This window comes from Stegastes partitus, unplaced genomic scaffold (genome assembly GCF_000690725.1).
Source record: "Stegastes partitus isolate 25-593 unplaced genomic scaffold, Stegastes_partitus-1.0.2 Scaffold390, whole genome shotgun sequence".
Taxonomy (NCBI): domain Eukaryota; kingdom Metazoa; phylum Chordata; class Actinopteri; family Pomacentridae; genus Stegastes; species Stegastes partitus.
The window spans coordinates 301,150-328,256 of NW_007578121.1; the positions used below are offsets into that span (position 1 = coordinate 301,150).

Genomic DNA, 27,107 nt, shown 5'->3' on the forward strand with positions numbered 1-27,107 from the left:
TCTAGCCCAAATACACCAGTTGTGCTCTAAGTGTGTTGCAGCTGAGACTGTGACAAGCTCATCATCTTACGGTGGGTCCAAACAAAGGACTGTATCTAAAGATGGATGACTCGTCACCACTTCCTCTCACAGTAAAAAGTGAAGTCAAAATATCACAGAAATGGGAACTGCCATGTTGCACTGCTGACATCCTTTGCATTCAGAGTATGCTGAATAATGATGGGGGTGGAGATATGTTATCACGGTCCCACCCTCTGCTTGGCAAATACACCTTACACTTGATGTAGCTCTGCCACCACCCTCTTGACTATTACGGACACTTTTAATTTATCATTGTCTAGATAAAATATGTTAGCAACTTCTCACTGTGCAGGAAGCTACATATCAACTACTTCTTCTACATAGACTGGTTATGCTCTTGGCTTGGTATCAAGGGCTTGGCAAGAAATGGGATTTTAATATCACTCAATATCACTAGTACACCATGCTGTCTGCAGAGGTGGAGACCGCTGCAAATACCATCACTAGCACCCATTTCAGAGATATTATGTCTTCATCTTTGGGAAGCTGTCATGTCCTCCATACTTACACACAGTCTGAGGTCCAAACTGTCACTGTGAAACCTATTGCAGCAGTCAGGCAAACTGCGACATCCATGTGTCTTTTATGTAAAATGAGCCAAAGCTGGGCATGCATATCTCTTTGTCTCAGCCTACTCTTTCCTTTTGCTTGCAGCTCAACAGTGCTATCATCTTTGAAAGATACAGGTGCTCCATTTTGCTACTACCTGTGTAATAGAAGCAACAAAATCCCCATCAGCCAAAAACAAATTCACAAATCTGTCCTCTGCAGTTCGAAGCATGTACATTTAATTGACTGAAAGGGATTTTTAATATTCGTTCCACTTCCAATTATTTGTAGCAGAGCAAACTATTAGAATCACCTCATAATACAATATTACCACCAACTACAGTCACTGAAATGACCACAGAGGTGATCAACATCTTATTTCTCTTTTCACTAAAATCTCTTCACACACAGTCCTCTTAGCTGCCATAATCTGGATGTAGGAGATAGATGGGATACAGTCTTTGCTGTGCCCTTAAAATGCTAAATTGTGTGCAGAACTGTTCTTTAGTTACATTTGTAAAAAGTTAATTTTTAATGTGAAGCTGTTAATGTTGTTGTGGTTGCTTATTAGTCAATAAAAAGTGTCTGTCAAAATCTCACGTGATACATTTCCATAGTGTCTGAGCAGCTACTCAACCTAAAGACTGAGATTCAAATGGAACAAGACACAGCACTGTCGTTTTGACTTCATCTAAAAGCTTTTCAAATGAAGTCAAACAACCACACAGAGCTTTCCTAATGCGAGCTATCCACCATGGGACAGTACAGTGTGGTTAGCCGGTCACCAGTCCTCATCTAGCCTTATAACCTTTGAGCCATCTTGTCAACCCACTGCACATCATCAAACTAAATGAGCACAATGGCCTCCATACAACACTCGAGGGCTGTTATGACCTCCCACAGACTACTGTCTGCAACTTTAAGATGCTGATCTTCTTTATCAGCATGCCATCATCGGGATCTTTGTTAGAAAATGATAACTCTAATCTAAACGTGCTAAACGTGCTCTAAAAGGCCTAAGCAAGGCAAATCAACACAAATATCAGGAGCTGACTGATTTTGCAGCAATGTTTTCATTATTTCTGTTAGAAGTTGTGGCAAGAAAGAAGTGGCTAGATGTCTGAATTTGTTGATTTGCACTGTGAGCATTTCAGTGGGCAAAAAAAAAATCATGGACCCTTTCTGAAAGTTAAAGAATGTGACATGTTTCTTGATTCCCACAGTGCTTACCCAAGATGAGAATGGTGATTCCATTGAAGACAGCTCCTACGTAAGTCAACAGCCACATGACCACAGCCAGCTAGAGAGACAAAGAACCACACAGGCCAACTTAGATCAGAAACTTTTCGCAGTTCATATGACAATATGCAACAATTTACGTACACACAGTTTTAACTGACACCTAAGGCAATATACAGTCAATATAAATATACTGTCAAAATGAAACCGCTTCATAGAACAGTCACTCTCATTAAAAAAACAAAAACAACATCATATAAATTTATCCTGTGGAAATGTACAAAACAAACAAACATAAGAAAATTCAAGGTCTTTCCCTACGCCTCCATGAAATAAAGCCTGGTTCTTCCAAAGGTGGGAATACGGAAAGGTCTTGATCACCATTAAAAATTGACACAACAGCTGCAGAGAAAAGGGTTGCTGTACATGAAATGTTCGCAGAACGTCTTTCTTGCCACACCTAACCAGGGTGCTGAATAAACCATGTCGTAACTTTAAAAACATGTAGCCATTTACATTTGCTACGATAAACCATTCATGTTTGAAACATCAGTTTTTAGACACTCAGTGTTATTTTTTTCTGATCCAACACAGTACAGGTTGAGAGGAGTTCAGAACTACTTAATCATTTATGTTACAGGCCACACCTTTCCACTACTGCACACACCTTTTGAGCTCTTTTTGTGAAACACAAACTGCTTTCCACTATGTATCCTGGTCAGACCTGTCTCAGTGTTCTGGGTGTGGACAGACTGGGTTCCACTATCAGTACCTCATCTCACCTGTTAGTTCTGTTGTACCTGTTAGGGACTAATGATTTACACTTTCACCTGACTCATTCAGGCACAGGTCCAACTGAGACCTGATATGTGACATGTGTCTGGATATTTTATCGAGATAAGGACATCCGTTTGTGTTTCCATTTACACTTGTAAAATATGCTCACAATATTTCTCTCAAGCATGTAATCTGATCCATCATTGGTGATCAAATGAGTTAAGCTTGTGTTGTTTTTATGATGTTTCTTCTTGAGTGTGGTTGCTAAGTCTGCTCACAACAGGAGTCTAAATGTGGTCCGGCTAATCTGATCACATTCTATGTTTATTTACACCTTGTGTTAAGATATGTTCTATCATTATCTACACAAGTTAACTGATTTAATAGTAATGCAATACTTATCGACTTTAGTGAGACCAAGGAAGTCCCACCTTCACAATCTTAGCAAAGGTACAATAAGATGGAATAATCTGTTTGGGTGTAAAAGACTTTTAAAGGATAGGTCAACAAACAACCTCTAACCTGAACCTTAAAAAAAATAAAAAATTAAAAAATTGGGAGGCTTTGATACGAAGTTCTTCTGTGTGTTTCCAGTATATTTTACAAACCGGGACAAACATATCATTACAAAAGGCCACAGTGGGACTGTCCTCATTTTTTAGTTGAATCAAGTAAGCAGTTGTGGGAGTGACGACAGAAGAGAGGGCTTTGATACTGTTACTGCTTTTGTTTCATCCTTCTGTGATGTCACCACATCTGTTTGGCTGCTAACAATGAACAGCACTGCTGAAAACTTCTAAAAATTGGTAAGCACAGGAAAACTGACTAAGTCAGACAATAGTACCTCCTTCAAATTAATCTACATACACTTTGGTGCAACTGTAAAATGCCTTGCACACTGATGCTTTTTCCCAAACATACTGTTACATGGTCATCCAGTTTTCCACCAGCTGGATAATAGCATCAAATTTCCTGATCAGATTTTTTTTTTTTTTTTTAAACCAGATGATTGGTTGGTCAGACTTTAAAATTACAGACAGACAGATAGACAGATGTGTATAAATGTTATCACAGCAGGATGAACAGTGTAAACTGTACGTTTAATCAGTAGTTGTCAATTTCCAAGCAGCTGTTTGGGTCATAATCTCTATATAACTGTCATCCAGTAACATAATCATAACTACTTGGGGTTATTTTAAGCATGCCAATCTGATTCAGAGTATAAAATGACCTTGTATTGAGCTACAACTGCACCAATCAAAGCTATAAAAAGGCTGCACCCTAGAGATGAGCCTTTATTGGAACAGTGGGACTAGTACTCTATAATAAGCAGTGTAAACGATCAAAACTCAGCATGACACTGGACAGTGACTAAGGGTTGGGCTGCTCACCTTTAGGGAGTCCACAAGGTCCTCAACCAAGAAGAGGCGGCTCATTTGCTTCAGGGCTCGGTTGATGTAGGTCAGACTGGCGTCCACGTGCTTGCGGAAAGTCTCTGGAGGGATGCTGACATCCTTATCTATCAGCGCTCTGTGGAGAGAGGGAGGAGAGGAAGGTGAGCATAAAATGAGGCTAAGTGTCCAGGCAGAAATGCTACATAAAGATCCTACATAGCCAGGCTGTGGTTATGGTATAATAATCTGTGGGAGGCTTATGGCTCAATCTCTACTTTAGCAAGTCTATAAGTTTCTTGTTATCAAAACTCACTTTTCAGTACACACTTTTAGGAAGTCTGGCATGATGTTTTGGAAATCAAACAGTTGAAGTTGAAGAATTTGATATTTTTCACCAGGTTGAGTACAACTAGTTAAAACTGTCAAAACCTACCTCTACTACAGGCTTATATTTTGAATCACCCCTGTTGTGTAAATACATGTTAGCAAAAGATCATTTAGAAAAAAAAATGCTGTTGACATTGCACAAACATAAAACCTTCTACCTTTCTAAAAACTAAAACTAAAAATGCTTATTTCTAATTCTGTATGTACAGTAGTCACATTATACCAACATAAACACATTTTATATTCAGTAATTATTTCTAGTCTTTACTGTACCGTTTTCTTGATCACTATGATCTTAAAAATTGTTAACACTTCCTGAACAGATTAATTCTAATTAAAAATCTCTTAGCAGCTCAAAGAGGAAAGTTCCACCAATTCTTGATTTAAATGTGAAATTCACTCAGGAAGTGTTTAGTTTCACTGATAACAGCAACTCAAAAAAAGCAAATAGAAGTGACTTAAAATAATTAGTGAATATAAACTATGGTTGACAGCCTTTGGCAACGGCATTATGCTTTAGAAACAACTGATATCATTTTAATAAACTAGTGTTTTAAATCAGCTGTCAAGCACAAATTTCTGGTTTACATTGTTTTTGCTTCCTATAGTTTAGGATTTTCGCTATATATTAAAGTAAATTGATTGCTGTTGTGCAATAAATCCTTTGGAGAAAACAAGTAATTTGACGACATTGCTTTAGGCTCAGGACGCTTCAGATAGGAATTTTTAAATATATTATAAACAAAACCGTTAATGGAGGAAACAGTCACCTCTACTTGCTTTTTTGAATCGATAATGAAATTAACAGTTGATGTGATAATTGAAAAGTATTTAATAGTAGGGGGTGAATCCAAAAAAATAAAAAAAAAGACAAAAAAACCTTGGTGCCCATATGTCAGAGTAATTCCACTGCAGGGTTGCGCTATTTTTACACCAATACATCAATTTTCACTGTCTTCGTTTTGAAATATTTAGTTTAGGGGCTAAAATGAGCTATGAAGAGAATCAAGTCTGGCAGCTATGAAGAGGAGCAGTGGCTGAAACCTTATGAAGCCTCCCCCCCCAAGCTCTGACACAACTGTAAAAGTTGTTCTATAAATAAAAGCAGAAGAGGCAGAGGTTATGTCAGGCAATGCCTTGCCTGACCTCTAACATTCTGAAAATTTCGTCTTCAGAACTGGCTGTAGTTTAATTGTTTATATGAGGAATATTAAGATCTTTGCAGTATTGTAAGTTGGCTTCAAAACCTTAGAACACAATATGGAATATACTGATCAGTTTGTTTGTTTTTTTTGCTTCAAGTACTTGGATTGATTTAGCCCCCAAGGTGCAGTGTCAAAGACAATGAAAACCATGAAACACTTAATACTTTGCAACTGTGAGAATCAAACTAAAAACATTTTGACTGGCCTTGGCTGACCCAGGATTCAAACCTGTCAACAATACATACAAAAAGGTCAAAGTAGCATAATCCCAGACAGAAAACACGGGAGCTGATCTTACTTGAAAGGGTGCCCCTCGTTAGATTTCTGCACGGCCTGGACGACAGACTTGTAGATGCGGAAGGTGATGGTGACACAGAGCAGGGCCAGCAGCAGGTAGGAGGCCACACTGATGACGCTGAAGGCTGCCAGCGACAGCAGCAGTAGCATGGACAAGCCGAATACCAAGCCCGACTTCTTGGGGTCTCGCCAGTGGATCAGATCCTTAACTGCAAAGAGGTGGAAGAAGGGGTTAGACTGGTGTTGGTTTGCTCACACTGGCCTACAGTAAAATATTATGATATTCGGTTGTAATATAATGGTTTGTCTTGAACGTCCACTACATGTTTTGACCCTTTATTTTGCTCCTCAAAAATAGGTAGAACTACGGACTGGTGATAACTTAAAGGAAAAACATGAACTCTTTCACTCTTGCAGTGGGTGGATCTGTTGGTTCTGTTACGCTGCAGAAGTTATTCTGCAAGTATTGTTTGGGATGGGAGTGGTCTTTTCCAGGATTACAATGCCCCCATCCGTAGTGCACAAAAGTACACTAAATGGTTTGTTGAGCATAAAAATGTTGTGAATCATATCCTATTGCTTTGCAGTCACCAAATCTGAACCCAGTTAAACACTTATAAGAGACTTTGGACAATTGTCTCAGACACAGAGAATTGATGCCAAGGCGCCCTAAAACTGTATAAAAAATATATCTGGTTCACTTTGCAGTTGAGGCAAGTATGCTAAATTCATGATGAGGATTCACTGTCATTTTAAGGCACTAAATATCATGCAAAACTATTACTACTGGTTGCTTGAAGAGGGAAAAAAAAGGTTGGCATGAGCCTTTAAAACTTAAGAGGCTTCAGGAGGGAAAAAAAAACCCTACTCTCTACAATACCCTGGCCCAATAAAGCATGAGTATATGCCATAAATCTCCTCTGGCATCTGCAGCCCAGAATAACTAAGGAAGGAACATTTCTGTAGATGCCCATTTCATGTTTGTATGCATGTTCTATGAGAAGTTGTGCATGCAGAAGTGATAGCCTCTCTACACGGCAGTTATGTAATGCTGGAATGGGCTGGCACTCTCAAACTGCCACTCCTTGCGTAGGGAAAAATGGGGGTATTTAAAAATGCCTCGTGTAAGTGGTGGTGGAGAAATCACATGGGCTGATGCCTCAGGGACAGTTCAGGCCTTAGCGCTCCATCAACTTTAATGGGAACACGCACTAGAACACACAAAATAAAAGCAGCTACAACAAACCATTTACAACAAACTGTCATTAAAGAAAAACATATTTTATGTATAAAATATTTTTCCTCAACTAGAAACGAGACTTGTCACATTTTTTGATACGTCCTACTTTGACTATGGGTGCAATGCAAATGGAATTTGCATTTTCTTTTCTTTTTTTTTTTAGTTGTTTCCATGTTTTTGACTGTAAGCTGGGATTTAGAGTAGTAAGATGTTGAACCCTAACACTGTGTCAGAGCTGTCTCATGTGCAGCATATACATCAAGCATTCCAAGCTTAAACTGTAAGCTTCAAAAACCTAGGATTTGTTGTCGGGCTGCTGTATAGCAATCAATTTCAGTAACTCTAAGGTGACTAAGTTGGATGTCAGTGAATATTGTTTATATATTTTTAATGCTTGTGCATGCAAACTATTAACCCTGACTGTTGTACGTAAAGTGCATCTTTAATAATTCAAACTTCGTACATGTAGCTTACATGCTGGTTCACAGAACCACACACTCCTGCTCAAAGATGCACATGCACACATTTCTTGTCACAGAAATCACTTTTTTCTCATTCCACTATGTCTGACATTCTCCTGAATCCTAACAAAGGCCACCCCCAATCTGCTCCTCAGAGACAACAAGATTCAATAATGCTTGAAATTTGTGATTTCTGCTGTGATGGACTTAACAAAACAAATCTCAATCGACTAACACTAGACTATAACTCCTGACAGATTGATCCACTTTGCACAACCAGTTAGCAGCAGGCACTGTACAGTTCCACTCCTAAAAGTTTATGTGAATTTAAAGTTACGGCAAATCACACATCAGTGAAAAGAATTACTTTCAAAGGAACTGTCCTAACAAATGGGATTTGTTAGCAATAGATGCAGACTACTCAGTTTCTCTTTATCTTGGCAATGAGGTTGACAAAAAATTAACTGGGATGCAGTATTTGTCTGTGTTGAGATACTTACATACACCGTCATATTACATCAAATAGAAATCAATAATTGATTACTGCATAGATACCTAACTGACTATGCATTAAAATGAAAAATTAAACAATTCTCATTCTGTTATTTCTCTTCTTTGTAAGTCTTCCATTTTTGGATATTTAATACGACTGCATAGTCTGCTTCTTTTCTTACTGTGTTAAATGTCCATTTAGCAGTCACTGTTTATAAATAAACAACAACACTCATCACACCGAGTTAAATCTGTAAAGAATCAGAGAAAAGCAGCAGCAGCGGTGTTGTGCTCAGACAGAAACAGAGACAGCTCTATTGTTCCTGATTCTGTCTGTTGAGCTTACAATGAGACTGTGTGAAAACCTCCTAACGCCAGGACAATACAATTTACACGTATCAACTAAGTGGGTTTACAGCAAAAAGGGACAAGTGAATTCATGGATCACTTTCCAAAACCAATTTCAAAACATTAATCTGCGCTATGGTCACGCGGGAAACAAAGTGGACTTCCTTAAAGATGTAATGTTTTCATCCGACAGCAACAATGAGTGGGGTTTCCTCTCCCCGCACTGCAGGGGTTTGTGCGTCCTCCCAGCATGCTTTGCTGCCATTTGCTGCCACGGGGAGGCAGCCAGAGCTCGACTGCCCTCGTTCATTATCTCCCTCCCACCCCGTCTCTATGTCTCTCAGCGTCAGTCTACACTGCTGAGGTCCCAGTGGCTGCTGAGGCGCAGTGGCCTGTTTTCATTGTGTGCTCCTCTTAAAGCTATACACACATACGTGATTACATGCCTGAGTGCAAACAGGTTTTACCAAGACACACATTTTCTGCACCTTTATACTGTGATTTTAATTGACAATTGACATTTCAAAGCATAAAGGTTTTTACTGGACTAATTTTAACAAGACGCTACCGTGAGGATAGCAAGTTTATCTTTCAACAAAAAGGCAATTCAAAATGCTTTACACGGATCCAACACACACCTTGAGTACATGGTGTTTAAAAACTGAAGGCTGCCTCTCCAGATTTAGTTTGGTATCTGGGGACAGTAAGCAGACTTTTTCCAGACTGCATGGCAGGTTTGGACAATCCTACAACATTTAATGCATAATAAACTAGCACTGAAAAGTTAAAGTCAGTTCTTTGACAAACAGGATGCTAATGAGAGCTGGACTGATGTGATCCTCTTCAGTAGTCTTTGTGAGGTCTCTACTGGAAGTTTACTTTTAGTGTTACTTTAAAGAACTGCATTTTGAACTGCTTTTACATAAAATTACATATTCTGAAAGAATTCATGTGCTTTAATAATATTTGAGATGTTTACAGTCATTACTGATGCAGTCATAAACTGTTCTCCCTCCTCCCCTCCGGCAGGCGATACGGAGTCCTGCAGACTAAAACCACCAGACATAAAAACAGTTTTTATCCCACTGCCATAACTCTGCTGAACAGCTGAGCCATTCCAAGCCACAACTGTTATTTGCACTTCTATTCTGCACAATGCACATTTACCTTTTCTGCTCAGATGTGTAAATTCTTGTATATATTTGTCTTATTATCTTGTTTTATTTTGTATTAATATTTATTGTATTTTATTTTAGTCTTTTCTTCCTGTAGTTATTTTACTTTATTATATTTTATTTTAAAAATTTTCCTATTTCTATTATTCCTGCAAATTCCTAGGGCTACACCAACAGCCAAAACCAAATTCTTTGTATGTTGCGTACGTACTTGGCCATTAAAGCTGGTTCTGATTCTGATTCTCAAACAGGATGCATTAGCACACAGGTCACAATCACGCTAAACATAACCACACCTAATCCCATCGCTGACCATTTACAACTATTTCCTCTAAACTAGTACCTGATGTACACCACACAACCAATTCTCACACTAAGCAGGTAGTCAAACTGTAATCGTAATCTCTGTGATGGTGGGCTTTAAATGTCGCCTTAGAGTGTGGTCGTCAGAATAGCTCTAACCACTGTTGCATACAGACATGGCTGGACGACACGTATAAATTAAGTTCTTTCAAGTGTACCCAGTTCTTCAGATTCAGCAGTGTAACTACTAACTGTTCCAAAGTACCATTGGCAATAATGCTATTTTAAGTAATTAGCCGGCATGCCCATTCAACCCTCACTGTATTTTTTCCATTTGTTCCTAATACAAATCCTGACACAACCTATTGCGTTTAGCTAAAAGCAATTACCCTAACAAACAAGACATTGCAGGTAACCGTTCTTCAAACAGAGTATAAAAACAAATCAGAACACAGACTGACTGCTAATCTTCGAAGCCTTCAGTGGATAAAATACACTTTGTCTAAACCTTTTACTGTTTAGTTAGCCTGTTTGCCTCTCTCTCTGGCACAATGTTGACAGGGAAGGAAAGCACTAATGATTAGGGGTGTAGCGTACATGTCCTTGTCCTGAACTGTTTGGTATGCAAAGCTTGGCTCAGAATGAAACTTCCTAGGTATGGAATGCCCTATGATCCTAACAATTACTGTCAGAAGTACTCGCTGGGAGGCAGGTTCTACCCTCAACATTTTTGGCAGTGCACCAGTTGCTGTCTATCAACTCGCAGAAATAGCCTAGCTAGCAGACACTGTGTGATTGTGTGATTGCAGACACTGTCCAATGTGTTAACTCCCACCCACTATGCAATGTTTTCTGAAGTCAGTGAAATAACTGCAAAATATAGTGATTTGTTCATGTATGTCCTTTTCATTAGGGTCTCAGCATGTCACCTGTGTTACATAATATTCTGTGACCTGTCAAATGTTTTCATTGCTGTTGAACCCCATCCATAATGGGCTTTCAACTAACCCCCAGAACAATACAGCAAGCCTTTTCTGGCTCCAGTCGTTTAGATTTTCCTGATACATGGTTTGTCAATTTGTTCAAAAGTAGAGTTCTTTGACTAAAAACTTACATTGCAATGCGGCACAAGTCAGCATATACAGCATGACAATAGGCGCACCCACAGAAACAAGCTCACCTAGCCAAGTGTACCCTGCTTAACCTACTGAGCTGTGGAGCAGCACTGCAGAGAAGCACTAAAATAGCACAAGCTTGTGGTTGGAGGGGTAGGATTCAACAACACAAGTTCCTTTTCAGAACATGACAAAACAGCTTCCTTTTCAAAGCTTATTATCATTGCTATCACAATTAGCAAACAAATACACTGCTGAAAACGTTAATTTGACAAAAAGCATTATAGCTTTAAAATTAATGCAACCTTAAATTTCCTTTATTCCTCTTGATGCACACTTTCCTGTGGTTTCTGATTGTAAGATTTCCAGCATATAGCTCTGTGGTGTGCCAGCTCTAGGTAAAAGTATGCAACACATGCACACGTACCAGCAAGTGTGTTAACACTGCTGTCTGCATACCAGGCACTGTGTATATGTGTGGGGAATGGAGATCGTGTTTGCAGAGGAGGGGAGGGTACTGCAGAACTATCTGATGTAACTCCTGATATACAATACATTTCAGCACTTTGCCCTTGCTCTGGTCAACTTCTATGCACAATAACTGCAAAAGCAATCATGGAAACAGTCTGATTTAAAGCAGCTCTCATAGTTATAGTTTTTAGAATTAAGAGGAAGATTAGGCCTGGACAAAGAGAGGAAAACTGGACAAGTAAGGACTCAAAGACGTGACAGAAAACTATATTACCAAGAAGGCATCTCACTGGAACCTGAATACAAATTACCACACCAAAATAATTGGCACTCAGATGACCTCTAGATATGCAGTTAATTTTTTAATCACTTAGATTTTTTTGCACTGTGCCTTTTTTTTTTTATTCATGCTGTGGTCTTTACCAAATGTGCTGTGGTAAGTTACATCAAGGCAGAAACCTGACACTAGGGATTGACTGTACTGCGTGACTTGCAAGGTTCTTGCAAGCCAACACTTGGCCACCATATTTAAACCCCCACCCACTGCCGGTCAGAGGACTGCTGCCGAGCTGTAAAGGACAGAGGGCAGAGGGTCATAAGCTCAAATGGAGTGGGGGAGAACACTAGACCATATGCAGCCTTAGTGTCCATGAAGCATACACCACAGTTTGATAGCCATAATAATATCTGTGACAACTGCAGTCCTTACAGCTTTAAATAAACCTACAACTTTCAAGATATTTTCTGTTTTGCAGTTCTAAATATGTATATGTAAAACAAATACTTGTTACATTTCACTAGAGGCACGCAATACCACATCCAATGATTGTTATTGCAGCTTTGAAATGCCAGTTAGCATTAAGTAAGGCTGTTACGCTGTACATTAAGAGGTGTGTCTGCTCCAAATAACTGACTGCTTTTAGGCATTTGAGGCTGCACATGTGCTATCATGCAATCAAAAGACTGGTTGTGCTAATGCATGCCAATGTTCTTACAATCAACTGAATCAAAAGAAATAAATCCTCCAACAGCTCTAAACTTTGCAACTGGGTTGGATTAAAATTAATAATTAAAAAAAAAAAAGAGAGCCATAATCAGCAACATATTACCAGTGAATCCAGTTGGAAGTGGTACCTTGAAGAAAGAAAAGAACTACATAATAAAGATAAAATATAGGGGTGAGTGGGGTAAGATGAACCAGTTCTTACTTGAGGTGTCTTTACAGTGGGGGAACAACATTGTCTAAAAATGCAACATGTATATATACTTTAGGATGTGGGACATCCCTGGGAATAATTGGTCTGGATCTAAAATAAAGTGTTTTTAATATATGATTTTCAAAAAAAAAGTGTTTTCTTGGCTCAGCTTGCCCCCAGCAAGGCATAAACTGAGAAAATATGTCAAGATAAATTGTGCCATCGATCATGTTGAAGCAAAAATGAGAATTTTATACCTCATATAATGCTCCATCAAAGCCAATACCAAATGACTAGGGCTGGACCCGAATATCCGTTCGTTGTGGTGGTATCCGCAGAGCAATTTCAACATCCGAATATTCGCCTGCCACCCGCCGCTCTAATACCCTTTCTTTTCCTGTGTTTTTCTAAAACCTAAAGTGTCCTTTGTTTCATCGTGATTGGGTGGATTTAAAACTCAAGTTCTTTCTCCATTCTTCACAACATCCATCCATTGTTTTCTGAATTTTTCACATGCAATACCTTTGTGCCTATGAAAGGACAATTTATAAAAGTTTGTGTCTTTATCACCATTTGTATAACTGACCACATGAAAACTCCAAGTGGGCAGAATAAGGTATCCAGTAAAAGGCTATGCCCTCATGGATTAGGACATTGTCTGAGAATAGGCTTTAGACTTTTTAGCTATAATGTGTCTGACCCCATGACAACTGAGACAAACTAGGGCCTTTATGCACTCCTAGTATAACTCTTTGCTGACATGTGACCACAAGAGGCAGGCTACACTCCACAAACCCAAAGAAAATGGTTGAAAAAAGAAAAGGACCAAATGGTAAAATGCTTTACGAAACGTAAAGATAGAAACATGTTTTGAAAAGGAGCATTCATTTACAAGGTCCGAGTGAGAAAAGGGGTCCTGCTGAGAGGACTGCATGAGGTTAGCAGGCCTACTGCCCAAAAGAAAAGGTGTTACCTGATAAGTGGGTTAGTATTGCTGTCAAGACATGCTCAGCAAGATGATAGGCTTCAGCCACCCATTCATCGATGGCCTCTACCTCTTTGGAATATGAGCTGTCGACCACACGGTTGCTTTGAGAACTTTCAGGATTAGGAACTGAGGTAAAGGAAGACCGTCGAATAGGTGTAGCGTAGGGGTTCACAGGGTCCTGGTTTGAAACCTTTGACTGGAGGATCACTGCCTCCTCCTCCTCTTCCTCTTGACTGTTTCCCAGCTCTTTGAGAGCACTGATAGTTAGTTGTTCTTGTTCAAGATCCATCACCATGGTTGGAGGGGAGTGGGAAGGAGGCAGTCCACTTTTGCATGGATCATTCTTTGAGGGAATACCTTGGTGCACATCATCAGGTTCTTCATCCTGCCTTGATTTCAGGCACTCACGCATGAAGTCCACAAAACTATCTGTAGGTTCAGAAATTGAGCCATCATGGTGACCTGCTTTAGTGTCCTGCTGGATGTTTGAGCAAGGTTTCTGCGATGGGAGGTTGTTGCCATTTGCCATGTTATCAGCGACAGTGTCAGTGATCATTTTCTTACGAAACTCTTGCTCAGTGTTGGTGCTTGGTGTCTCACTTTGGAAACAGGAATAGGGGTCTTGGGGATACTCTCTCAAAGATGGCTTAACAATTGGTTTGGGGAGGGCTTCTTCATCATTCAGTGAAGTGATACCACCCGGGCCTGGACTGTCCTTGGGAATGTCATTTTGTGCAGTGCTTGTTGCAATGTAGATCTGAGAAGGATCAGAATGTACCTGGTCCTTAGCATTGTTCAGCCCATTATCATCACTGTCATCCAAGGGAGAGGATGCATCATAATCATAATCAAATGACTGTCTATCATATATATCATCCTGCATGAAGCTAGTTTTAGAAATATACACATCTTTTTCATATGTATTGCACTTTTCATCCACTTTGGACTGGGTGCAAGGAGCTGGGTCCTTGGATTCAGTCTTGCAAGGTTTGACTAAGATATCTTGGGCTTCATCTGACCACTCATCATCATTGTCTGGAAAGTCTACTTCTTCGTTTATGCCTTTGAAAGGGGAGGGTTCATCTTTTACTTTATGTGAAGAAGTCTGTGATGTGTCTGACGGTGCTTGCGAAAAATCTGTCTCCGAGTCCTTTGAATCATTTGGCATGGATTTTGATGCAGATTCCAGGTGGACTGTTTCTGGAATAGATTTAAGGATCTTGTGTTTGGGAGAGTATTCGGCATCGGAGTCCACTGGTGAGGACGGAGGAGAGTAGCCTTCCATAAATTCAGTTTCTAAGGGACGTGTTTTCGGTGGCTCAGTTTTACTGTTGTCTGGCTCAGTTTCTGAGGTTTTTGGAGCCTCTCTGGCTGGGTCTTTGACAACTTCATAATCCTCATCTTCCTCTGCCTCAGGCTCCATTTCCATCTCCTCTTCACTGTAATTTGGCTCATCTGTCTCAATAACATTGATTGTTGGAACCTGCATTAGCTTCCTCTCTGACTTTGGTGGAGGGGTCTCCTTTTCTGCAGTGGGAAGATCAGGAGCTGCAGAGCCGGGAGTGGTGGTATCATTTGAAACTGGTGGATCAAAAGATGGAGGGCGTACACTGACACCATCTTCAATTACAGTATCATCTGACTCTCCTGAGCTGTCTGCTTCACTTGCCTCTGGTGGCTCCAAATCTCCAGTCCAAGTGGCTTTCTTTTCATCTGAAACATTCTGTCTAGCATCAGTGCCAGCTGGAGGGGAGAATGGAGGAGATGGGGAGCCAAAGCCTGCAGGAGGTGCAGGGGAAGATGGAATCACTGACTCGAGATTTGATGAAGCCTGGGCACCTGATTTTTCCTGCTGATCCCACATATAAGCTGTTGGCAAAAAGCTAATGTCAAACTCCTCTTCAACACTTGGTTGCTTCTTTGCAACACTGAACTCATCTTTCAGTTTTGGAGTTTCAACAGGAGAATCCATAAAAGCATCAGGGACACCAGCAAAGGCAGCGGGGGCATCAGGTATAACTATGTCTGTCTCCCTCTCCTTTGATGTAGTATTGCCAGTGCTTTTAATTAAATCGACAGCATCGAAGTCCGGCACAGGAGGTAAATGAGCCTTCATCCACTCCTCTGTTTCTTCAAACTCGTTTACTTGTCTCAAGTCTCCAAGTACTTCAAATGGGGACTCTGGTGATTCCTGATCAGCAGAACCTCCCCTTTTCTGGACAATTGGAATATTTTTCTCGTTGAGGGACTTTTGCATCTCGGTGGGAGATTTTGTAGTCTCAGCAGGAGATTTTGTAGTCTCAGTGGGAGATTTTGTAGTCTCAGTGGGAGATTTTGTAGTCTCAGTGGGAGATTTTGTAGTCTCAGGGGGAGATTTTTCATGGTGGCGGTCCCTGAAGTGAGAGAAACCTCCATCGCTTCTAAAATCAGGTTCCTTCTTTTTGGCAGCAAGAGCTTCTAGAGCCTTTATTCGCTCTGATACAGGAGATGTCTTAATTGGTGAATCCGGTTGTCCATCCGGTGGCCCTGCTTCACTCCCGTAATTGCCAGGGGAGAATGAACCAGGTTGAGAAGGAAATCGAAGGGATGTTGCTACACCTTCACAGGGCTTGTCGGAGCCCAGGACCACTCTTTTGTCTGTAACGTCATGTATGAGGAACGACAGCGAAGAGGGAAAAGGAGGGGAAGTCATAAAAATCACATACTAAATTCCCATGCACTTCTATTATTATTCAGCGAGGCCTTAATGTAGCAGCCCAAGCATTCATGCACTGCATCATGGGATGTAAGGCAGATTCATATAATGATGTGATCTTCACATTTTGCATGCTGCTCTTAACTACTTTGCAAAGTTGCCATTGAACACCACCCAGTATGGCAACTTAAATTATTGAGTGATCAAATGAAGCAGAAGAATAAAAAAACTTGCTGATACTTATAAATCACTGTGCGTCGCTATGGTGATTATGCATGATAGTTGCAGTTTATATAGCAAGTGAATATGACTTGCTCTGCACTTGCAGGCTTAAACACTTTCTTTTTGATAGCGTTAGCTTGTTTGTGAACAGTATTCATTTTCTTAGTGAAAATTAAAAGAGTTCTTAATAAATACATTCTTCAGTCACTGTTGTGGCAATTGTTCTCTGTACACACATGCTGATAAATTCTGTTGACACAAAAATTCAATGGTATTAACCATTCTCCTCCTAGCCTTTTGTAATTCGGGCTCTGCCTTCAGCACCAACAGTGTTTTAGTTATGTGTATAAGGCTTTATTTTCATAATTTCTATTACAAAGAGAATATAACTACTATTTGTACCTTGATACAATAGTTTAAGTCATTAAGTTTACTTAGCAACACTTATGTAACTGTCGTAGCAGCATTGAAAGAGCTTCTAATAGTGACCAAAGGTACCTTTAAACAACGAACACCACAAATGATACAACGCTGAAGTAAAAAGATGGGATGAGATTTTAAAAGAAATTTCAAGAACAAGTAAAAGGTCATAAAGATAAAAAGGCCTATATTTACTCCTCAATGCCTTTCTTGTGTAGTCGGAAAATTATAATTAATAAAGGGTGATGAGATGGTGCACTCATAATGTTCATTTGTGGAATTTTCCCTGTAATTTACAACAATAGCGGGCCTACTCTGCTGTGCAATCTCATCTGACAGTGTGAAAATTAATTGATATTAGATATTAAATACTAACACTTTACTGGTAGCTACCTCAAAATCACTTTTTGCCATTCCTGTTTATTAACAAAACCAAAGCTATAAGGACAATTTCATTCTTCACACATTCAAAACCAGTCAGTCCAATAGTTTACAATGTGTGCCATCTGGACAACACCATATCTGTGTTCATAATTCATCACCAACAGACGGAGCAAACCAAGTGCACCCTGTACTCTTCAACATCAAATAGCAGGAAAGCACTAGCTACTAAAAGCCGTCACTAACCTTCTGGTAACAGATATAGAGTGTGCTGTGCTATCTAACCCATTGTATGAGGTCATTTGTTGTGCATAGCCATAGATTGTACGTAAAGGATGGATATAGTGACTGTGATGTCACCCACTGGCTTATGGACTATGGTTTCGAGATCTCAAGTTTTGAATTTTGCCCTTTCCATCTTGGTGTTGTGACACTGGACTTAACCCACAAGAAGTGGATCTCACTAAAGAACCCAAAGACACCATGTATGCCAATACAGTAGTGACATGTCAATCACTAAGTAGGGCTAGTCAAAAAATACCCTATTTTACTCTAAAAGGGACAGTAAATTACAAAATGAACATCATTCTGTAAGAAAGAAATGTCTTAATAAATTGAGACCATGAACACATTAGGAAAATGTTCACTGAGCTAACAAATCAAGGGAGAAGGGTCATTTTCTCAAAGACTTCTATACAACAAGTTGTTTTTTTTCGCAACCAGAGGAGTTGCCCACGACTGGTCATTAGAAGGAACACAAGTTTAAGACACTGTTGCATTGGCCTATCTTTTCATCCCCAGGGGCTATGACCATCTTTTATGGTCTTTATGGACCATCTACAGATAAAGCTCACTTTGAGTTTGATTATTTTTTAAAGTTAAAAAAACAAAACAACAACAACAAAAAAACATTACTGTCCTTGTAAATGTGCCACTTGTCAAGTACCAAATACATATACAGCATCCAGTGGAAAGAGGGAAAGACAGTGGTTGGTAATGCACTGCAATAACTCGGCAAAAAAGTCAGTTTTGAATGAAATAAGTCAGATTCAAATTTCAAATTTAACTGGACCAGTCAGGTTTAGTCAGGTTGAGTCTTAAAGGTGTGGTTACGAGATCTCCATCTGTTTCAGTTCAAACATTAGCAGCAACAATCAACCTAGCCAACAAGCTACATACTTTTGCCATATTCACCATATTTCAGTCTTTAAAAAAAGTGAGTGAAAAATGTTAAGTATGGTAAAGTCTTCAGTAATGCAGACCTGCACACAGGCATCACTGTTTTTATCCACCTCTAAAAGACCTATACCAAGTTTTACAAGTTGATGGCTAAGCAAGCTTTCCTCACATTTTCAGAATATAAAAAATATGATATCTAGAAATCAAGAGTTGCATTCTTTGTTGTAGACAGTTACCTGCTAAATAATTCAGCTTTGTTAAATACCTATCATAGCATTGTCACAATTATGGAATGTTCTGATAAAAAATAAAAATAAATGAAAAAATGACTGCCCTTGTGTGGTTAATCAGGTTATTTAAACATTACCATATCCTCAGCCACACATCTGAGGAGGTTTTTACTGTCACTGTAATAACCCCTGCTTTTAGACCATGTGGCCCCTGGCAATCTTGGAGGCCATAGACTTCCAAAGATGTTCTCAGCAACTGTTCCAACAATCACATGATCCCCTTCAGCACCAATGATCTTGTAAGTCTTTTTCAACCCCCCCAATATCAGGCCATGATGACAGGGAGCTAGCAGCTATATTAGGAAATGAACATCAGCTTCCCAGTTTAACCTGTGAATGCCGACCTCCATGAACTAATGACCATGACTTAACTTTTACCCAGCATGCACCTTTAAAAAGGTACTTTGAGATTCATCAGTTTTCTCTAGTTAATGCGAAACTCTGATTTCTTTCTACTCCAAGTGAACCTTGGGTTCTTGGATGCATTGTCAGCATGACCCAGCCACTCCCTGCCCACTGTACAGACACAGACTTTTCCCACTGCTGCCCAAATGACTGGTCCACTTTGTCTTGGGTAGGACTGCCACCTCCCCTGCACCACAATACAATGCCTTGTTCAAAGTAGGCCACATGAATGGACTTTCCATCTCACCAACAGCGCTGTAGTCCTTTGGCTCGGTACTTGTAAACAAATTCCAAAACATTCAGTGCTGTGAGAACACATCCACTGATATTAGACAGCTCTTGGGCTACTTTGGTAGCACCTAAACCACTTCCATTAGTATTATAAGCCACAAGTGGCTTTATAAACAGGGTTCAAATAAATCTGTCAACAACTTTGCACAATAATAAGCCACTGGTTATGTACCATCTGCCAAATTAGGCCTCAGTGGCCTTCCATGCCTGATGTATGTTACATACTGTCTACAGTAACAGTGCAGTGAGTTTAGTGGAGCTATGTTGTTGTCTATATGGCCTGGGTATCAAAAACATTTAATACAACTCGAAGAAACCTCTTCTACACTGTGCATGGAAGTTCAACATTGACCTTTGGAATCCAATGTGTGACAAAATAACCTCTTCTCGAAGTCAATTTAACCCTATCATTTATCTCCATCTCTTTCTGAGCTTTTAATGCATTGCATTGACTTCATCAGCAAATGCTAGGATCTCCATCACTTTGTCTGTTCAGTGATAGCCTTTGGCTAGCACTGGGTGTGACATTCTACACTTAGGCCAAGAGATGATGAACTAAGATAATATCAGTAATTACAATCTGTTGGGATTTGGAGACCAAAATTAAATATTTTTAAGTGTCTCAACTGTATCTATTCATCACATAACTAGTTTAATTAGTTAAGTCACTAATGTCACTTTTACTAAAGTTTAGTATATCCAAAATAATCTAAAGCTCAGCAATCACAGCAGTTCTCATTACAATTTCAAACATCGACCTATTAATTAAATATTGTAATTTTAAAACCAGATCTGAATTTTTTTGCTGAGAAGCAGATGAGTCTGCAAAGGTTCAAATTCCACAGGGTATAGTCATGTCTCTTTGTACCTTTACAGTTAAAAGGTTGGATGTGTCTTTATATGTGAAAACAATATGTGACTAGTTTGTGGCTCATGTCACCAACTACTCAACACTAATCTATGACTATTTAACAATCATTACTTTCACTGTATTTGCTCAAGTACAGAACACTATCTTTGCTAAAAATGAAAAAAAACACAGGCCAAAATGAATTTGAAAAAAAGAAAGAAAAAAAAAACTGATTAAAGAAAACCTACTTTTAATGCTTAAGCAATGACATGAGACATGCACAAAGCCTACAGAGCCATAAGCAGATAGTGGGGTACAGGGTGAGAGAGCAGCTACAGGCAATGGCAGGCCCAGGCCACTGGGCGGTGGATGATATCTCCAGTGCCACTCATCCTCTGGGACCCAGTTGCTTCTAGGGTTGGGGGGGGTTTCCGATACTAGGGCAGCAGGAAGGTAGGATCATCCCCCCGGGACACCAACCTCAGCCAATTTTAGGCTTCTGCTCTTGTGCGCACAATGTGAACTTGAACTTCTCTGCTTTCTTAAAATAAGGTGGCAATCTTGGGATTATCTTGAACCTGCAGTGAGTGATGCTGACCTAAATAATGCTTGCTAGCAGGCAGTAAAAAGACCAAAATGGACTAGATTGCTACCAGCTGCAGAGGCAAGGTTTTATAAGTGTAATTCTTTGTGTCTGTCAAGTCTGTGGAGATACAGTAAGAAAAACTAGCAGTGAATTAGACGTAGGCTAAATGTGTTTTGAGCTACTGATTGCTGGTGTTAATGCCAATTTGTTTGATCACTTCAATGCACTGAAGGCATGCTATTCAAACTGTACAACATGCAAATAGCTGTATAATCTCTGATGTAGAGCTTCTGCTGCTCAGGCTATGGCTATGAATAGATACACTTCCTGCTGCCCTCACAATAAACTTACACAAAAACCTGTCAATAGGTCAAAATGGCTGTTTAGGGCATGAGCTAGAAAGGCTTCATCTCACGTTGCAGCAGAGATTGGGGGTGGCGAAGAAAATTACCAGTGCCATATGTCACTGAAAACAGGAGGCGCTCTGCTGCCAGGCAAACTTACAATTAATGTAGTAACTGAGGGTCAGCAGTGTCAAACAGATGGGATATCGTGACGAGGTTTGTAGGAGGAGGGGTGGGTAAAGACTGGTCGAGGTATAGAAGGAGCTGAGGTTAGGACAGGAGATCACTGGAGTTTCTTTTATTTATTTTTTTTTGCAGGATCGCTCTATTTTTCTTGGACTCTGACGAGCAGGAGAGGGGCACTAGAAAAAGGAATGAAGTAGAGCAGTACAGCAGCAGGCCAGCGAGAGAGTACAGGACAGAGGGAGAGAGCAGGCGAGCAGCGTAAGAGAACCATACACTTGCCTTGAGGAGACTGAATGAGAGATACAGGCGAAGAGGAAAGAAAGGAATCTGAAAAAATAAAAAGGACAGAACAATGATCATCCTAGAAGAAAAAAATAACTCCTATCCACTGCACCCATTTGAATAAAGGCATTCAAATCAAGAGCAAACAAGAGTTTACTTATCCACCCTTAACAACTCTACATGCTATACAAGAACTACGTCAAATAAAGACCAGAAAATACAAATGTTAACAGTGATGGCCCATGCATTTGCTTTCATCGTTTACTTCAATAAACCTACAATAACTTTAACACATGCACTTACATTTGCTATACAGGCAAAACCAAAACCATTTACTTAAGAAGCAGACAAAAGTACTGCTTCAGTTGCTTCTACAAACATACTGAAGTGCTTTCCACAAATTGACTACAACCAAAAGATCACCACTTCTTCTTCAGTACTTCACCGAGTACTGTCTGTGTTGGTATTCTAGAAACCAGCACCATACAAAGCTTTCACATAAATGCTCACTCACTACTGCCACAAGTGCCAGAGGCAGTAGACAGCCCAGTCCAATACCCTTGTCCACATACTTCTTGGTTCTGGGGTGTTGTTTTAAAGGTTTAGGCCCTTTAATTGCATGAGGTAAATCTTCAATCTGCAGCACACAATAGGTATATGCAGCTTCTCGTTTTAATGGGATTTTCCGATTTAAACATATTAAAACCTAAGTGGAAATTAAAGGAAAAACAAAAGAAAGGTGAAATATTGCATAAGAAGTTTTATGCTTCTGTTGGATGTGCCACATACCAATAAAAGAAAATAAATCATGACATACATATAGCATGAGACTGATTGGCCATTCAAGCCTCCACTGAAGAGATGAAAAGAAGTAGCAGATGAAAACATCTCATCTGTTTGGGATGATGAGGAGACTGTAAGCCTTTTCAATCTAATACATGAAACAAACCGGAAAGTAGATTTCCATTAGGTTTGTGTCGTATCGTGGTCCTAACATATTTAGTCTATCCTAAATGTATGATCCTCAAAACTGTCAAAAAAATGCAGTCCTTTTTCTGTTCAATTGACAGACACACTTTAGTGACATGATGCACTGAGTCCACAACAAGTACGACTACAGCTTAGTAAAGATACAGAAAGCTGGAGGAAGAGGCAGATAACTGAGCTGAGACAGATGACAAACCAGGGCGGGGATACAGGACTCTGCCTCGAAATAGTTGGCATTCAGATCTGATAATTCGGATGAGCTAGCCAACATTACTACGAAGGCATGTGCACTGTTTGCTACAAGAAAGTTATTAAACATCAAACTGTGCTTAATGCCAGATGCTGCAAAACTAGTTAGTCGAAGCCCTTGTAAATCTTGAAATGTATAAACCTGACAATTGGCTTGTGAGATTTTTTTGCCTCCTGCATTGGTTTCTCATCACTAGTTGGTACTATTCCTGAGATTCTGCGACCCCTAGCAATCTACTGCAAATTTTAGCAAGTCTGGATAAAAACTTAATAATGTATGCGCAATGTATCCAACTTTGTGTTGTCTTTTGTGTTTCAACACGACAATCAAAGCTCAAGGCAGCTCCATTAAGAAATACGTTTTCCCAGATTAGTGTGCAAAAACTTGGCAGGGCTGCAGAGAGTTGTGACTTCTACATATCTAACACCTTTGGGGTAACCTGGGGCACAGACTGTGAGTCAGGCCTGCTCTCAAGTTGTTGCATCGGAATGGGAGTATACCTGTACAGTGAGGTTCCAAATGTTCCTGAAACAGAGGGGCATACTTTGCAAGTTTTGGGTCCACATACTCTTGAAAGGAGTAACTTGGTCTGAACATTGTGAAATAAGTCTGAAGACATTATATCTTGCATTCTAAACACAACCTGTGACATGGAAACAAAACATTCAAAGCTCACACCTCATTCTTTTTTGTCATCAGACAGGTTGGGAATGTCAGGAGAGAAATACCTTGAGTCATGGGAAACGACTGATGATGTGTAAAGGTGAGGTGTGGTGTTTCCCTTCAGTTCAGCTCAGCTGAAGTTTGTACTGGATGGGCAGGTTGGTGTTAGTGTGTGCTTGTGGTGCGACATTCCTTCTCTCAGATTCATACTAGTGTTACCATCTCAACACACCACACCTTCACTTTGTAATCTTAGTACAAGCTCTAAATCTTGTGTGTCCACATTTGTCTGAGTTTAACTGGTGAGGGTGGTTAAGAAGGCTGAAAGCAAATACTAACCACTCAATGACCTTGAAATATGAAATTAAATAACATGAATCACATCCTTATGCACATCAAAATGAACAACATCAGCATTAACAAATCTGCACATATCAAGTTGGGTTGAAATAATGTTGTAAGCAATTTTACAACAAAGTTTTTCGGGTAATGCACTGCTGTCTGTTGGAATCTTATAGGAAGCTGTGGATATAAAACAAAAACACATCATCATACACACGTTAAGACACATGTTTGTCAATGTTCATTTTGGACCAATGCCGATATTTCATTTGAAACCTCCATTGATCAAATCCAATGATGAAGCCAACATTATTGTGCATCCCTGCTTTTGAGCTAAAAACACCTGCTAAACAGTCAGTCAGTAGAGCAGAGGGGAAACGCAGAGTTGGTAAAATATATATGGGTCTGTCACTCCTGGTTACTTCTTTCATTCATTGTAAGTCACTAGATTCATTTAATGTAGAAAATATTCATTAGTGTAGCTTCAACCAATGGCTAATGGTGGAAATTATCGTTTTTGAAAAAGGACGTGTTGGGGCAAGGCTTATACTGCCTTCAACCAGTTGCAGCATGCACTTCAACACCACACATAAGGTAAATCTGTCATTGGCAGGCACGAGTAAAAAAAAGTCAGCATGGTCTTGGCAGACTTAGCCTTCATACCCCTGTGTCTAAGCGACTGTGCAGGGTGGCTACTGCCATGCCTGCAATTCCTGCCCTGGTGCTCTAGCTACCCTGTACTGTCTACCCCTCAGGGCCATCTGATTGCCTCTGTAACCTCAGTGGTACGGTTTGCTCCAGCAGCGAGCGGAGGGAGGAGGGTCAGCTTGGCAACATGAGTAGAGAGAGAGAAGGGGGAGGCTGAAAGAACTGCATGTTCTTGGATGCTTTTCTTGTGTGCTTCACATTTAACTGCTTTACAGTTAACACCGATCATGTCGATCAACGTAACTAAATCACTAAAACACAGCCTCATTGAACAACAAAATGATAATGAATGGTTACAAAATTGATTGCAAGTTAGAACTTTAGTATACTGCTAACAAGTTACTGGAATTGTGTTCACAAAATTATACCAAATAATAGCACAGGGAAAGAGTAGTAAGCCCCATTTTTCCTTCAGTATACACAGTCAGAAAGGTAAAAGTGCAGATTGAAAAGTGGCGTTTGATGCCTTCAGCAAAGGTTAGTCTGCTCATAATAGACCATGCCAATGAAGAAATATGAGTGCACAGACAGCTGAAACACTGAACAGAGCGCCACAGTTATCAAAATGTAGAGCTTGGGACTACTGCTTATGTGTTTGAGTGTGAGCACAATCTGTTATTAAGTGAAAAATATTTCTCTTAACGATATTTAAATGGTTTCTGATTGTGAGACTGTATGCAATGCAGCAATATACTGATGGATTTCAAGGCTAACTTCCCCTGAAAAGCTGATGCAATGTAGTTAGAGAAATTAGGTCCTCGTTTCGAAGTGTGCCACTTCCTTAGTGACTACTGTCAGTCATCAGCGTGCAAGTCAAGTGAAATTGGCTCAGCTACAGACAGAAGTTGGAAAGGCAAAGGTCAGGCCATCTGGTATTTGTGACATCCACGAACTTAAAGATAAACCTAGTGGAGATTACTCGTAAAAATATTACTACAGCATGGGTTCACCAATACTAATAAAACCAAAGCAACGATGTCTTGAACAGAAAAACAGCAATCCAGTAATGCAGCAATATTTCAGGGACATTCATACATTTATACAGTGTATGCACACATATGGCCTAAGGCTGCCCCTGACCAAAGATTGTCCAAGTCAGTAAGTAGTTATCAGTTTAGGCCATTAGTCAACAAGCTTATGTTATGAATTTAATTATTTAGGTATCTATTCTTGGGGGCATCATAAATTGTGGAACAGTGGGAATACTACCTTTTTAAAAACTGTTCTACATAACAATTTTTAAAAAAAAGTAATAATCAGCATTCAAAATATGAATTTTACGATCGAATTGAGACGCAGTGACACTGGAGTAAGTGGTAATGATTGTCAATGTGCTGAAAAAAAACAGCAAGTACACAAGAAGAATGTAATTTTGCTAATAATCCTAATAGCACATATTTACGTAGGCTATCCAACAAAGCGAGTGGTCATGCCAAATAATGTTACACAGCATATTGATACTAGAAAGCTACTGCAATACCCTGCTGTCAAAAACAATACAATTCCCCATTTTATTAGTGTGTGAAAAAGAATGTTTAAGGTAGAAGCTGTACTTCCTGAGATTTGTGTCAATGTGTGACAGCAGAGTAGTGGGTGTGTATTGGTTTTGTGCAGGGCGCTGCTTCCACTCCCTGCAGGCATAGTGGGTGTGCCAACTGAAGCTTTTGTGGTAACAAAATGAGAGACATGGCTGCAAAAACAAGTGCTCTTGCCAACTGTCCACAAACTACCCAAAAAGCAGATGCACAAAGCAAAATATGGCAATGTTTAACTTATAGCTGACAGTCATGATAAAGTCACAGACACCAAAAAGCCTGTCTGTAAAAGACAGACCAACACAAACCAAGAAAGCCAACACATCCAATTTGGCATTGCATCTGTACCATGCCTTATTCAATGGATTCAAAGAGCTACAGGTTAGCAAATGTCATGGATAATATAATTACATTAGGCCCTCAAATGTGCATTTAAAAAGGTGATACATTTTGTGGCAAGTGAACTTTCTTCACAAGTTAAGTTTAAAGAAGCCATCAAAAATCACAGTTCAGTATGTACCTTGATGTTGATGTCTTAGTCTGGTAGGTTTTCACTACAGCGAAACCTAATAGACGAAACATGAAACTTTTTTTTTTTTTAAATTAAATACTGGCTTATTGAACAGACAATGGTTGTGTCTTTCTTTTTTAAAAAAGTGTCAACAAATACTGCAACTGGTTGCAACCTACGAATATAAAAGTAACATTTACAAAAATACATTGAAGTATATGTGTATATGTGTGTGTATATATATTTTAAAAAACAGTCCTCT

At 39.6% G+C, this 27,107-nt stretch overlaps 1 protein-coding gene across 2 annotated transcripts in view; it reads right to left on the reverse strand.

Moving 5' to 3' along the window:
- The window catches only part of rtn3 (reticulon 3), a 35,310-nt gene that overhangs the window by 5,298 nt on the left and 2,905 nt on the right, over nt 1-27,107 (reverse strand). The window contains exons 2-5 of one of the 2 annotated variants that reach the window (XM_008285188.1): nt 21,847-21,894; nt 5,931-6,138; nt 4,038-4,176; nt 1,861-1,930 (exon numbers count right to left, since the gene is read on the reverse strand). In XM_008285188.1, coding sequence (XP_008283410.1) covers nt 1,861-1,930; nt 4,038-4,176; nt 5,931-6,138; nt 21,847-21,894 — 465 coding nt within the window. The remainder of the gene's footprint in view (nt 1-1,860; nt 1,931-4,037; nt 4,177-5,930; nt 6,139-21,846; nt 21,895-27,107) is intronic. The other variant, XM_008285189.1, reaches the window with a different exon arrangement.